Source organism: Lycium barbarum, chromosome 1 (genome assembly GCF_019175385.1).
Source record: "Lycium barbarum isolate Lr01 chromosome 1, ASM1917538v2, whole genome shotgun sequence".
Classification (NCBI taxonomy): Eukaryota; Viridiplantae; Streptophyta; class Magnoliopsida; order Solanales; family Solanaceae; genus Lycium; species Lycium barbarum.
The window spans coordinates 169,581,500-169,596,904 of record NC_083337.1 but is presented as its reverse complement, the minus strand read 5'-3'; the positions used below and the strand labels follow the sequence as shown (position 1 = coordinate 169,596,904).

Below are 15,405 nucleotides of genomic sequence, written 5' to 3'. Positions count from 1 at the left end.
TCCCTTGCATTTATGTTGTTTGAATACAACCGAATTTAAATACAATAAGTTGAATATAGTGTAAAAGTTGTTACGAATGAATACAGCCAAATTGAATACATTCGAATTGAATACAGCGAAATACAATCGAATTAGAATACAACCGAATTTGAATACATGTTACTGGAGTTACGAATTGTAATTAGCAAAAGTGTAGCTATGCCTTAAAAAAACCCAAAGTGTAGTCATTTGTGTAAGTTGCCCTTTAAGAAATGACTTGTCATTAATCCACTCAAAGATTATTTAGCTGAGATGGGCTGGGCCAAGATGGCTAAACAATGAATCAGAGCCTAGCCCGCCCAATTTTTACCAAACTTTAATTTCTTTGTTTGTTTTCTTAAAATTTATTTATTTACCTAATAAAATTATATTTTCTTTACTATGGTTACATATATAACATATCAAATAAAAAAAAAAATTGACAAGATTCTTTATGGGTCAATTTAATTTACATATTCAGATGAATTGAATTGCATTCGTCAAAATGAGCCGCGCTAATAAATAGGCAGATAATTAGCTCGCCCAAGCTTAAACGAGTTGGGCGGGTAATATTTTTATATACTAATTTCATCCCCTTTTAACTCTAAGTGTAATGCCGAAGTGATATCCTTAATTAAGAGTTACTATTAGGTCAGAAACAACATTAAATGGGAAAGAGACAACAAATACAACCTGCGTCTCTAATATTCTTTTTGTTGGATTTTGACTTAACGAAACACTAAGAACCAATTACTTAACTGAGAATGAAAGGTTGGAGAATCAGAGACTCACAAAAACAAAAGTATAGTATTTAATTAAGCAACCACCAGATCTCTTAATCACCGCCAGGAAATGCTATGTGTATATTTTGGTAATTAAAGCATACAACACTTGCCATTCTGATTTGTTAGGTGATTTTTTGAAGAATTATGTCTTCTCAGCCCCATATATGTGTGTAGGTACCAATTGCAGTCCTTGTTTTGCACATCTGTTTGTGCCCACCGCCTCTGAAATGTGTTAATGTCCCATGAACAAATAGAAAAATATCTTATCCACCCACATTCATTCTCTAGGTCTTTTTTGTAGTTTAACTATTCGATATCTAAATCTCACTAATTAGACTAATTTAAGCCCCCATTTGGCCATAAGAATTATTCACTTTATTCCGGAATTTCACTTTTTTTCGGAATCAGTGTTTGGCCATGAGAATTCCGAATACAACTTGAAGTTGTATTCCGGAATACCAACAACTCAAAAAATTTGTTTTTAAAAAAAAATCATTTTTTTACAACTACATTTCACCAAAACTACAATTTCAAAAACTATGACCAAACATAACTGCAACTCCAAAATTCCAAAAAAAGTGATTTTTTTTTTTTGATATCTATGGACAAACGGAGCCTAAATGTTATGAGTAAAACTCATAAAAAAGAAGGGGTAAAGCACTCCCTATTGGTAGATTTTTTGTTCTCTGGACTAAAATCTCAGATCACTGATTAATGGTGAAGGGATCTCGATCATTCCAGCTGGCTCACTAACATCACCAAAACAAATGTAGGAAATTATTGTTAAATTGGTACAAGTGCCAACCATGTGGGGCGATCCAGTTACCTTATGAGAGTGCTAGATTCAAAGGTCGTTCTTCTTTTTAAATTTCATGCTGAATCAAAAGCTGCCGCATAATTTGGAGAATAGTTTTATTTATACATTTTCTCGAGCTGACGCATGTTAAGGCAATGTCAACTTTCAAAAAAATTCTTTTAACAAGAATAGTGTCGTGTGAGAGTGTTCAGTGGCATAGCCACATTACACCAAGGGTGTTCGCTTGAACACCCTTTGTTATATAAGTCAAATATTACTTTGTATGACTATATATTACATTTTGAATATCATTGAAAAAAATTATTGACTTCTTAAAGTTAGAACACCCTTGACGAGATTTCCGGTTACGCCACTAAGAGTGTTAGAGTTCTAATCTTCCAACTTTATCTAATTTGACAAAAAACAACGTCTACAAATAATTGTCGCAAATTTTCGATCCTTTGACTTGTTGTTGATCAATCTATCAATCAATTGCAGACATCTCTCTCATTGTCTTGTATTTTTATCCTTCACTAAATGGTTGTGCGATGGTTGTTTGATTCGAGACCGATCTTTTTAGTAATTCATTGAACATGAAAAATGCCCAAGAAATGGCCACAAATCGAAATCACAAAAGGCCCTACATTTTGTATGGTGAACAGAGTTTCCACCAAGGATGAAACTCATTTATTATATGTTATTCTCTTCATTAGTGCCCCTTAGATTCAAAATTTGCTTAGTACCCACCACATGATTAGCCTTACTATATTGTATAAATAAAATCGTTATTGCCACAAGAATCACAAGCACTACTAGATTCCTCTCTTAAATCTACTACTTACCACATTATTGTCTTCATCTATCTCCAAAGGCCAAAGAAAATTTTTGGCTTATTACAGACAGCACAGATAGTTTCCTTCCATACTTTGTCCGTTTGACCAAAAAATTTGTCGCACTTGTATAGACTAGAGAATCTAGTCTCTTTAAAATATAGTACTTCCCACTACCATGCAGGTGAGCTAGCTTTCTAATTTTTCTTTCATAAATTAACCAAAATTATCAAAGTTCGCATCTAACTTTGAGAATATACACATATATAACAGATCCTTCAGTGGCTCTTCAAGAATGCAAATGAGACCAACTCCAACAGCATTTCTAGCGAGAATGAAGTAGTTAATGGTGAATCTTACAAAACCTCTCAAGAAAAATTTGTTCACTATCTTGTTAGTATTACATTTTCGATTTAATTTTCGTGCACTTCCAGTTCAAAGAATTTTACTATCAGTGCAATTAATTGATTATAGCAGGTTGTCACTCTATTTTCAGATTACTATACCAGATTTGGTATGAAGATAGATGTATAGTTACGTATCGTTGTAGGCAGGGGCAGAGGTAGAAGCTCTGGAATGAGTCCGGTAGATCCAATAGTTTTTGCTCAAATAATATGTTTGTGTTAATAAATGTATTAAATATGTATACATTAATATTTAGAACCTAGATATTAGCACTTAAAGTTATAAAATTAAAATCCAGATAGAACAAGAAATTATGCACCGTCAGTGCAAATATAACACTTAAATTGTCATGTCATTTTTTGAGATCTAAAGTCGTTAAAGTCTATGAATTCCTCTGCTATTTCAGATCAGGAGGTGAAACCCCAAGACATTGTCCTGTTTGGGATTTCTCAGAAAAAGAGAAGAACTAGAAAATCAGCAAAATTGAGCTGCAAGATCTTCAAGGTGTTCAATATATTACGTAGAAAGGACATTGTGTCCGACTATTTCTACAGCACGATTCATCTAAAGAGATTGGGAAGTTCGCGCAGAAGACAGCGATTTGTGCATAGCATGAAGATGAAAAAACAGACTCTTACACGTATATTAAGCGTTCATCGAAAGGCAGATTCTGCTACAGCTAGCAATAAGGTTTTGCCCATTACTGATGCAGTAGGAACACCAACAAATGGTCATAAGGAGCAAAGTTATAGTGCAGAAAAGAAAGAAAAAGCAAAAGGGGATAAAACTAAGGCCATTTCAAAGATGAAGGAGCTAATAAGATGGGCTGCTGCTGCTAAGTCTCAAAAGGGAGGAAAATACTTTGGTCGAAAGGTCAGATTTCATTATAGACTTTAACTTATATACGCTGACAATAACACTAGTTGTTTTAGGAGGTTCCCATATTTTTCAGGTTACTAATTGTCACACTTATTTTGACATTTACCTGTAGTGTAGTCGACATTTAGGCGATTAACAGTGTTAAAATTCATTGATATTGTCAGTATAAAGAAGTTAGATTCGGTTTTATACTCATTACAAATGTTCTTTCAGTAATCTGGCCCTTTCTGCGGGAGATCGATAAATAAAACACACGAAATTTTTGTAGAATCGTTTTCTTTATTCAAATATAATCGGTCATAAGAGATCAATTTTCCATACTGCATAATAAGCTACTCTAATACTCCTCCTTATTTATGTCTAACAAAAGGTTGACTTGTCTATATATCTTCTGACGAACATGTTGCCACGATCACATCAGAGTAATATATAAATGAATTACTCCAATTTTTCTTAGCTTAGATACAACCTTTATTCTTTTCAACTATTATATGTAGATTATTATGTAGTCCCTAGTAAATATGCCTGGACCAAAGAGTATGGCCCTATAAAATTGCCCAAAATATCAAATAAAAATAGGCCGTCTTTCAGGGATAAAATTATACATAACAGGAACAATCAGATTTTTTTTAGAGGCTTATAGTGATGATTAATTCAGATTTAAACTATATATACTCACAATTAAGTCGTCTTTTTTATGCTTCCATGTAACTAATTTCTGTTACTATGAATCTTCACTTGTATTTATCTTTTAGGTGATCTAATAATGTGCAGGTTTTGCACCTACGCGATAGATCAGTCATAAAGGCAGTACCACATGATGATCAACTGAGCAACGAATCCCCAAAAATCAGCCTTAGATGGGATTATTTTGAAAGTTGCTCCACAACTTCATCAGCTTACTCTACAATTTCAGTCAGTTCCTTGACAAACAATGACCATTCTATCAACACTCCTCTAAACTCAACTCCAGTTCATATAGATCAGTGCCCTGCAGCAGCTAGAAAAGGGAATTGGGTCACTACAGATTCTGAATGTAAGTTTCCTTATAATATCACATATGGTCTAACTAAAATTACTGACACATCACCAACACATCAAACTTATGTCCATGTCATAACTGAGATTCCATAAAAATACTTCAATTCCTAAGCTAAAGATCGTAGTTTTTAAATGAGCAAATGTGACATTACTTCCCTATTTCTTACTCAATGTGGCCCGCGTTTTCTCAACTTTTTACCCCTATTTAGACTGGAACTTAATATTTATCAAAAGACATAAAATGTACAAGTTGAATTAACTATGTTAATGACGTGAGATCTATCTAGTGGACATTTCGCATCATATATCACAGTTTAGTTGCGATTTCTGGCACCTATTTGATGAATTTGGATGGTTTCCATAGGTTTTTTTTTTTAATTACAAAATATAGTTTTATAACTTTGCTGCAATGTATCTTTAGTCCGATTATACGTGAAATAAGCCCGTCTTCTTCTATTTTAATTTCTAAGCTAGATTTTCCCCCCATGAATCCACCAATCTGATTATGCCTGTCGTTTTTTTTTTTAACAGTTGTGGTGCTAGAGCTAGAGCTGTGAAGAAGTTTGGTGGCCACTCGTGCTAAATCGCACAATTTGTGCCACGTTGATGCATAATTATTCATGAATTTTTATACTCCCTGGTTTTTAGTGGCTTAAAAGTTTTGGAGTAAAGTTTGGTGTAATGTTAATTTAACGCACATGACATTCACCTTAAGTGTCAATTTTATGTTCTAACCAACGTTCAACTCATTAGTGTTTCATTTGACCAATTCCAAATTAATTGCCTTCCATTCATTGTTTTCAATTTAATTTAATACTCTTGGTGAATTAAAGACTTTAAATACTCTTGATATTTGAAGGAACTTTTTCTATGAAATTAAAACTTCGTAACGCAAACAATAAGTAAGGAATCTATTACTTGTCTTAACTTAGTATAGTTTTTATGAAAGACCTTAATGACACAAGCGTTTATAACCCTGTAATGGAAATGGATTATGATTCTTTAGCAGCATTTCCTCATAAACTCTCTAGTATTTTACAGCTAAAAAACCAAGTAGTACTATATTTGCGATTAGGGATGTACATGGACCGGGTTGGTTCAGATTTTTTAAACACCAAACCAAACCAATTGCGTCGGATTTTTAAATTTATACGCCAAACCAAACCAATAAAATTCGGATTTTTCAACCTCGGGTTTTCTCGGGTTATTCGGTTTTCTCGGGTTTTTCGGGTTTTTTTCCCGAATAGTCTTGACACAAAACATATAACTTTTACTTCAAATATTTGTTTAGTCCTAGTAAGATACAACTATATAATTAAGGTGTTTCTTAAGAAAATAAAACAAAACGTGAGAAAAGTGATGACATTGTATTAAAATATTCAACAAAAGCTAATAGAATCGATTAAAATAAATATTGCTAACTAACAAGCCATAAAAGAAAATGACCATAATCTAATAATACTAAGTCATGCTAAAATAAGTATTAATTACATGACAAAGAAAAAAAAATAAAGTTATGTATTTTTGCTCTCTAAATCAATTATGCAAAACTAAAGAATAGATATCCAACATTATTGTCATTCCTAGTGGTAAATTGAATTTTTTTTTGTTAGCATTAGTGTTGAGTTGGTTTTGGTTTGGACTTTGTTTGAGTTACTAATATCCATAAGATATAAAACTTATTGGCATTCAAAATTCTAAGTTCAAGCTTGAATAATATGATAATAGATAAAAAAACTACGAAAAAATTTAAGAAATATTTATAAATTACATTACAAATAAATTTTTTTATGTATAAAATATTTTAAAAATTGAATACATGTACTGTCGGGTTGGTTTGTTTCGGTTTGAGATTTTTTAGTTAAAACCAAACCAAACTAATTATGGTCGGGATTTTTTTTTTAACACCAAACCAAACCACTAGTCGGGTTTTTTTCTCGGTTTGACTCGATTTATCGGTTTGGTGTGGTTTATCGGTTTACTTTGTACACCTCTATTTGCAATAGCTAAACTTATATAGATGGTTTATTTTCACTTGTTTTAGAAGGTTATCTATCATGTTTTTCGGATTACTAATTCTACGATTCTATCTTTTATGAACAATTATACTTTTGCACATTCACGTCTTATTTCAGACGGAGGATCACCGTGATTAGTATTCTTTAGAATAGAAATGTTGTATAGGCGAGTTGATCACTTGAATTTGGATGGCCCAGGTTAAATTAATAAATGAGTGAGTCATTAACCCACTCAAAAGTTATTCAGACTAAAATAGTCGGATCAAAATGGATTAAACAACAGGTCATAGCCAACGCCCTCAAGTCTTACCAAGTTTTTAATCTCTTTGTTTGTTTTCTTATAATTTGTTTATTTACCTAACAAAATTTCTTTTTCCTTATATCAAATAAAAAAACTAGAAATATTTTTAAATAAGCTACTACTATATTAGAAGGGTTTTTATGACTTAATTTTGTCGGCTCTGTTTTAGAAAATTTCTTTATTTGAGATCTTCATTAATAGTGGTTGATTTGCTAACGAGACAAAAAGAGACGGACTAATCATACAAACAATAGTACAAAGACCCACATGATTAATGTCTATCATCGTAAACTCCAAGAACCAAAACTTAAATTTTCTCGTCCCTTGTGTTTCTCTTCTGTTACTATCTTCTCCTCCCCTCTTAATTTATTTGAAACTTTTTACTTTTTGAATGTTAAATGAATTATTTTTTAATCGTAATTTTTTTCATAATGTCTTTTAAATATTTTAAATGATTAATGATTGTAACTTATAGTAACTTTGAATAGTTTTCAAATATGTAAATTTAAATATATAATTAAAATTAAAAAATTTGACTCTCTAAAAATAAAAAAATGTTAAATAAATTGGGACGGATGGAGGATCCCGGAAGGAAAACAAACTTTCCCTCACACATTCTCCATTTCATTCTATATATATCTACTATCTGCATAATCAAAATCACAAAACATTTTATCAACAAAAAAAATATCTTTTTCCAAAACCCCTCTATCAAATGGAAGAACACATTTGTATTCAAAAACCCAATTCTCAAAATGACCAAATAATCAAGAATTGGGAATATCTTTGTTCAGATATTACAGAAAAAATTATCTCTTATCTCCCAATTCGTTCTATAGTTATTGCTTCCTCTGTTTGCAAGATTTGGAATTCTATAATTACCTCTAATTCTTTCACTACCAAAATATCAGGTACAAAAAAACCATGGTTTTTTCTTTGTGGCCAAAATAGCATTTTTTACAAAAATAACCAAGCTTTTGCTTTTGACCCAGATTCCAATGAATGGATTACACTTCCCACTTCAACCCTTTTATCCCAAGATTTCTTTATTGGTTCAAATGGTTTTTTCTTTGCTACAACTTCAGAAAATTTCAGTTTTAAGCCAATTTTTAAAAACACCTGGGTCCAAACAAGCCCTTTGAGGTTTTCTAGGTGTAATCCTCTTGTTGGTGTGTATAACAATGGGTCAAGATTCATTGTTGTAGGTGGTGTTAGATTTGTTGGTGGATTAGTTGATGTTGAGGACCGTTTGGCTGTTGAGATTTATAATCCAACTTTGGATTCTTGGGAATTGTGCCAACCTTTGCCAGCAGATTTTAGGTCAGGGAATTCATCACAGTGGTTATGTTCAGCTTTATTAAAAGGGAAAAAATTCTATGTTTTTGGGATATATTCTTGTTTTGTTACATGTTTCAATTTGGATGAACATTTGTGGAGTGAGGTACAAACACTTAGGCCACCTGGGATTTTGTTTTCATTCTTGATGACATGTCAAGATTGTTTAGTTTTAGGTGGATTATGCAATTCACCAAATGGAATAAATTTTATTATATGGAAGGTTGATGAGGAAACAATGGAGTTTAGTGAAATTGCTATAATGCCTCATGAATTGATGTATTGTTTGTTTGATAGTGATGAGGATGATAAATTTGCCAGTTTAAAATGTGTGGGATTGGGGAATCTTATTTATGTGTACAATGAAGAGCATCATAAGAATTACCCTGCTTGTGTTTGTGAATTTAGCAATGAATTTGGGAAGTTTAGTTGGAGGAAGTTGCCTAATTTGCCAGCACCTGCTAGTAAGTTTCATAGAGTGATTAGCTTTTGTTCAAATGTTTCTCTTGATAACATTCTTGTTGGTGCAAGAATTTGAAGTTTCATCGCTACTAAAGTAGCGTGGTGGGATACATGAGATTCTTCATCCCTAATCAGATATCTGCTTTGGAAATGAAGAAACTCATGGTAAAGAGCATTGCCCTGCCGCATGAATTCTGATTTGTCGGACTTAGAATACTTGAAATTTCACGAGCAAGCAATAGACGAGATTCTTTCTCAAAATCCTTTTGAGTGGGCCTTATGCGGTGCGACTCCAGATATTCCTATGGTTAAATGAAAAAAGAAAGAATTTACAATGAGTTTGAGTTTTGCCTTTTCTTATTGGTACATTTTATAAATGCTAGAACTGGAAGCAGTTTTGTTCATGCTTAATAGTATATGTATGTTTAGAAATAAGATTAATGGATGGTACTTTTTCTTGTTAGAATTATATGCAATTATAGATAATCCTTTGGTTATGTTTGGAAATGCTACTTTGTGGTGAACATGTTGCGCTTGTTGGTGAATATTATCAGTAAGAGACTTCACGTATTAATTTTTTTAAGTTATTTTTCAGTCTATAGCTTTATTCATTCTTATAAATTTTGAAAAAGGAAGAGGTCAAATACTCAAATTTGTCCCCAAACTATGTTAAATTGCTTAACTTTACCCTCTGCAAGAAGTTCACAAAAATACCTTCACAATTACCTGAAGTATTATATTTGCTCTTATTTTTCAACTAAACGAATGAAATTCTTGATGGTATTCACCATTGCCCATGTAAACTACCACATGTGATTAAAGAGTCACCTCCAGCGGTCACGTAAAAACTAAACAAAATAAAAAACCTCCAAATCGACTCAACAACTATTATTTCCTTGGTTCGGATTGTGGTCTATCCACACCAAATTGTTCTTCTAACAAACTTCATGTAGGGAAACACGTATCGTGGTTTTGACGAGAGACTCAATATACTGTACTAACAAGTATAGGTTCTTGTAATTCGAATGAGACTTGACGGTTACAAGTGAAATCTTATGGATCCGTTTGGCCATGAGAAATTTTCTCTTTTTTCCGGAAAATTATTTCACTTTATTTGGAAATCAACATTTGACCATGAAATTCCAAATATAACTTGAATTTGAAAACACACCTAAAATCTTGTTTTCACCTTTTTTCGCTTTCAGTACATTCAAATAACAAAATATTTTTTGCAAAAACTATAACCAAACACAACTCCTACTTCAAAATCCCAAATAAAGTTTCAAAAGTTGCAAATAAACTATAACGAAACGCCTGCTTAGTTTTGGCAAAAGTTTCAAAATGTGGGGAAATGAATAGTGCAAGTTCAATGAAAAAAAGAAACAGGGCAGGTTCAGGTGAAACAAGATGGGCTTTACTTCCTTAAAAAGGCCAGACATCAACCTAGTTTCCATGATTGTCACTCACATATCGGGCCTTAAAATAAGCCCAACAAATATCAATTTAAAAACATGATCCACCTGAACAAACAATTCACTGGTGCCGCTGTTTCTGTTAAGGGTTTACAAGTTTCCCCCCTCAATCTATCTCTGTTTCTCACACTAGTACCAAAAGAAAAGAACAACACTAAGGTTTTAGGGTTGTTGTTATTATCAATAATAATGGATAGGTACCAAAAAGTAGAGAAACCGAAACCTGAATTACCAATTAACGAGAATGAGATCCGTATCACTTCACAAGGACTTGTTCGTAACTACATCAGCTATGCCACTAATCTTCTCCAGGTATATTTATTTTGGGTTTTCCATATAATAGCTTTGCATGTATATATGAGTTGATGCATAGTTGTTTGATTGATTGGATTAGTGGGTTCTAAACTTCTAATATTTTGCAATGTTTACATTTACCAGTTTCAAAAAAAAAAATAAAAAAATTGCAGTGTTTTGGGATTACTGTGGAATCATTGCAGACTGTCGTATTTTCGGGCATTGAGGTCGTATTTTGTTTTGGATGATTGGAAGGATTTATATTTTGTGTGCATTCGTTGACAATGTGATATGTGGATTGAGATTTTTAGTGTGTGGACATAACATTGTTAGCACGCTCGCTGCTGTGTGTTTCTATGATGATGCTATAAATTTCTAACTTTATAGGAAAGATTGACACCATGTCAATCCAGCTAGGAGTGCTCCTCATTTTCGCAACTTTTGGAGTTGGGTCGTGCATGTTAAAGTAGTTCTATTGTAACGGAGTAAATGCGTACATATCTTTTGCTGTCAATATTCACGTTTATGCTTATTTCTCATTTTTTGCTCACAAATGTCACATTTATGTTTATTATATTTACATGAATCATTAGAGCATATTCATGAGCCGTGTCTGCATATTGTCTCTGTGGTTGAGACTTTATTTTTAATGCAAGGAAGATTTCAGGAATTTGCCCGGCCACAGGAAACCTGGTGGTTAAAATGGTTCTTCTACACAACTTATTTAAAAAATGCTCTTCAAGAAATCGTAGATGTCACATCTTCAGAGCAGTGAGAAACAATTAGATTTTCCTGCAATAATTTATCCAAAACTTCTATACAGAGAACACTGATCTAATCAACGAAATATGAAGCTAGGAAAGAAAATCTGGTGCTGTATCTGCGGTCTCACAAGAATAAGTAAGATCCTAAACTGAGGCTGTTCTGATGGTTCAATTTTTAAAACGTAGTACCGTAAGCGAGAATTGAGTAGTAGCTGAGCTAAATAATTTTGCTTTTCAACATATAATAGCCGGAAGTTGATTCCCTATGGTTCAGCTTATGATAAGTGAAAAGGAGAGAGTTTCTCCAATTGTTAGTAATATTCTTTGAAGATGCCTACTAGAACACTTCTGGTCTGTACTCAGCTCTGAGAATCTTTCTTATGTGTATCCTATTTTGAAATGCTTTGCTTTTGTCCTACATCAAGCAAGAAATACTTGTAGGCTTGTAGCTGTATGATTAGATCTTTCTCATTTTTTTGGTGGGAGGTCTGCTATAAACTGTAACCAGAATCTTTTCAAAATTGGCTAATAGAAAGTTTTATGACGAATGGCTATTCAGGAGAGGAGTGGGAAAGAGATCGTTTTGAAAGCAATGGGTCAGGCAATAAGCAAGACTGTAGCTATTGCAGAGATCATTAAGGTAGCTTGCCTGCGTTTTTTTCCTTTTTTTTTTCGAGTGCGCTTTCTATATTACCATATTCAGATGTAATTCAATGTTCAGAGAAGAATTCCTCGTCTGCATCAAGACACTGCTATCAGCTCAATAAGCATCACAGATGTATGGGAACCTCTTGAAGAGGGCCTTTTGCCGTAAGTCTAAGATTTACCTTCTATTCTCCAATTGGGTGCTAATTGCATGGTTGTGGTTCTGATTATTGAATGTTGGCTTTTCTTTGTAAAAGTGTGGAGCAAACTCGGCATGTCTCGATGATTTCAATCACCTTGTCAACAACGGAACTGAACAAGAACTCTCCAGGGTAACTCTTTGCTATATTCAATCATATTAAGATGTTCTCTGCGGTCGCTTGTTTTGTGAAAAACATCTTATGTAAGTTAATGCTCGCAGGTATCAAACACCTTCTGAGATTCAGCAGCAGACAAATTACTACAACAACAACAATAATAACAACTACGCCCCGCGTTACAATTACCAGCCTCGACAGCAGCAGCAACCACCTAGACAAGCACAAGCAGTCTACAATGCTGGTAATGAAGGTAATGACCTTCTAACCCAATAATTATGTTACGGTGATTCATGTGAAATTTTGCTACATCATCTAAAATTATCATAACTTGATTTTAGATTCATATGGCCGAGGACGAGGCCGTGGTAGAGGGAGGGGACGTGGTTGGAGCAGAGGTGGATATGCAAATTACCAAGATGGATATAATAATTATCAAGGTACAGCTTAAGAATTCTAGCTTGTTTGGCTCTAACACTCACTGGCATGGATGTATATTCAATATATATGCTTCATTTTTATTTGATAGAAAATGGTGGGTACTCCAACTATGGACGAGGTGGAGGCCGTGGTGGTGGCTGGGGATATCGTGGTAAGTATGCATAACATAGATACCTCATCTATTTTTCTTTCCACGTTACTACCTTGTATCATGTTATAAATACATTTTTGGCTCTGAATATTTGTATGTTTGTGGTATCAGGCTCTGGATATGGAAGAGGCGGGGGTGGAGGTGGCAGAGGTTATGGTTATGGTCGTGGCCGTGGACGGACGGGCAACCGTCCAAGGGGTGGTAGCAACAACAACCAGGCATAGTTGTCTCTAGTTTGTTATACCTAAAAACGCTTGTCTTGGCATAATCGTTCTTTCTGTCCAGTGTCTTTCTAAAAAAAGCATGAAATTGTGGCTTGTTGCATCAATGGGTAGTCATGCAGTGATTGTCTTGTTTTTCAGCGTCATGGTATGTGGCCTAGGCATAATATATAAGCCAAGTTCAAGTAGTCAATTTCTGTCAACTATCCCGTTCAGTTCACTGGCTGCAGATGTTTTTGCTGTATTTATTCAGTTAGAACATATTCTTTTGTTTATCCGAAGATGTCTAATCATTTCTTTCTTTTTTTTCATATTTCATTTCATGTGTTGATAATCTTTCTTGAATACATAGCCTTGAGATTTCAAAATGACTTGCTTAAAAACCATATCTAAAAACAAAAGTTAAATATGATTCTATATAGTGTCCCAGGTTCATTATTCGTTGACGGAGACTGGGCAAAAGAACATTACCCAACTTGTGCTGGTGTCTGTCGCATACGGCTTCAATAGAGATCAGATCAGGTTCAACTGTACGAAATAAAACTCACGATCCATATTCGCCGGTTTTTAAAATCTGTTTGTCTTTTTTCTTTCGTAACGTTTTCTTGTTTGTAATAATGAGGTTTCTCTTAAAACCATGAAAACAATTTTTTTTGGATAGCTTAGTTTTCTCTTTTATAATAAACTAGTATTCGTACCCGCGCGGACACAATTAAAAAGGAGTTAATCTTGTCAAATTGTTATTTGGTTTGATTGAGCATTAAATCACATTGTTTAAAAAAGAAAGTAATATCATCTAATTTTAATACAATGTACTGAATAGCAACATCTTTAATTAGCTAAAGAAAATGAATTATATAGTAATTGAATAATTTTTTTTGTCCTTTCTCTTTACTATTCTCATACACTATTTAGTACAGTTACTACAATTATTAGTTTGTCACTTGGTTATATCATTATCAATTACTCACCTCTAAAATAATGTAATATATATATTTCTAGTACTCATGAGACATTTTTGTATTTTTAAACTTATATTTTATTGTTCCAATTTTCCAATTGTCTAAATTTATCAATAATATTTTTGAGTATTATTTCGTTACTTTTTTTAGTTTTTAAATAATTTAAATACAGAGATTATATTATTATCTGTATACCCGGCCTTTTGTAGATCATTTAGTACTGTAATATACTAATTAGTTTTTCCCTATTAATTTGACCTATCACCGATATAATTTCCTATTTAATAGTACCAAACTATGATTTTGAATGCACCCAAAGTATAAATAGGGAAGCTTTTTAATTTTTAATTTACAATCCATAATATTTTTTAAAATTATATGCAATAAAAAATATGTTGTTCTTCCTCTTATTTACAATATAATATTTTATTTTAACTTATTAAACTTAGAAGTTACCTATTAATTATCAGATTTAATCAAATAAAATTAGCACATTTAGATGGGATAATCTAATTAAGTTGATTTTTATTGTAAAAGAAAAGTGCTTTGTCCTTGTGTGTGTGTGTGTGTGTTTTTTTTTTTTTTTGATTTAGCCAATAAGTCAGTCTAATCTTGCAAATTTTGATTTTATAGTGTGATATAAAATTAAATGAGTCCTTTTCAAAAAAAAATTCCGTTTTAAACTTCCTTGTTTTTGGTCATTAGCCTACCAACTTTTTAGTATCATTATATTACCAAGTGCCTTTTTATTAATTTGTTATTTAACATAATATTCTTGCTCTCTCTCCTAAATGTTTGCACTCAAATAAATTTGAAGCTGAAATTTATTAATGAAATCAGTTCCAGAGCAGCCACCATGCTATGCTGAATAACCTGTACCAACAAAATGCGTTAGTCAGAGTATTGCCAATCCAAGTCCTAAGCAGGTACCATTTTAGAGTATTGAAAATGCTGGAAAAGACTTCTATATGCCTGGAAATTCTGCTTGTCTTGCCTGTTAAGTGTTCACTATTCACGACCAATTAGTGTTGGTAATTACCGCTAGGTTTTGGACTTCATCTTTTCAGTTTCCCCTTGTTAATCTAATAAAACTGATACTTGGGAAAATTACTTTTCAATGAAATTTATAGTAGCCAATCGAGAGGCTATAGAAGAAGTTGAGTACATATGTCAACTTCCTTTAGAGTCGTCTCACTCAGCTATAAAAAGACAATTCTATAAATGGTTATCTTTTAGATGACTTGAAAAAACGATAATTCTTTTATATT

The 15,405-nt window shown here is 32.9% G+C and overlaps 3 protein-coding genes across 5 annotated transcripts; all 3 read left to right on the top strand.

Annotated features, from left to right (window-relative positions):
- Nucleotides 1-2,417: 2,417 nt before the first annotated feature.
- On the top strand, nt 2,418-5,534 carry LOC132626678 (uncharacterized). Its single transcript, XM_060341630.1, has 5 exons — nt 2,418-2,613; nt 2,703-2,778; nt 3,241-3,707; nt 4,488-4,749; nt 5,286-5,534. The coding sequence occupies exons 1-5, from the start codon at nt 2,608-2,610 to the stop codon at nt 5,309-5,311; spliced, it is 837 nt and encodes a 278-aa protein (XP_060197613.1). The 5' UTR covers nt 2,418-2,607; the 3' UTR covers nt 5,312-5,534.
- Nucleotides 5,535-7,707: 2,173 nt separating this feature from the next.
- On the top strand, nt 7,708-9,367 carry LOC132607394 (F-box/kelch-repeat protein At3g24760). 2 transcript variants are annotated; one of them, XM_060321355.1, is made up of 2 exons: nt 7,708-7,984; nt 8,279-9,367. In XM_060321355.1, the coding sequence occupies exons 1-2, from the start codon at nt 7,789-7,791 to the stop codon at nt 8,944-8,946; spliced, it is 864 nt and encodes a 287-aa protein (XP_060177338.1). In that variant the 5' UTR covers nt 7,708-7,788; the 3' UTR covers nt 8,947-9,367. The 2 variants fall into 2 exon arrangements, with proteins under 2 accessions (XP_060177338.1, XP_060177329.1); XM_060321346.1 differs by having other exon boundaries at nt 7,709-9,367.
- Nucleotides 9,368-10,386: 1,019 nt separating this feature from the next.
- Nucleotides 10,387-13,476, top strand: LOC132607409 (abscisic acid and environmental stress-inducible protein). 2 transcript variants are annotated; one of them, XM_060321367.1, is made up of 8 exons: nt 10,387-10,654; nt 11,960-12,040; nt 12,122-12,210; nt 12,303-12,377; nt 12,467-12,615; nt 12,704-12,802; nt 12,892-12,954; nt 13,066-13,476. In XM_060321367.1, the coding sequence occupies exons 1-8, from the start codon at nt 10,532-10,534 to the stop codon at nt 13,176-13,178; spliced, it is 792 nt and encodes a 263-aa protein (XP_060177350.1). In that variant the 5' UTR covers nt 10,387-10,531; the 3' UTR covers nt 13,179-13,476. The 2 variants fall into 2 exon arrangements, with proteins under 2 accessions (XP_060177350.1, XP_060177358.1); XM_060321375.1 differs by lacking the exon at nt 10,387-10,654 and adding an exon at nt 11,300-11,536.
- Nucleotides 13,477-15,405: the final 1,929 nt, after the last annotated feature.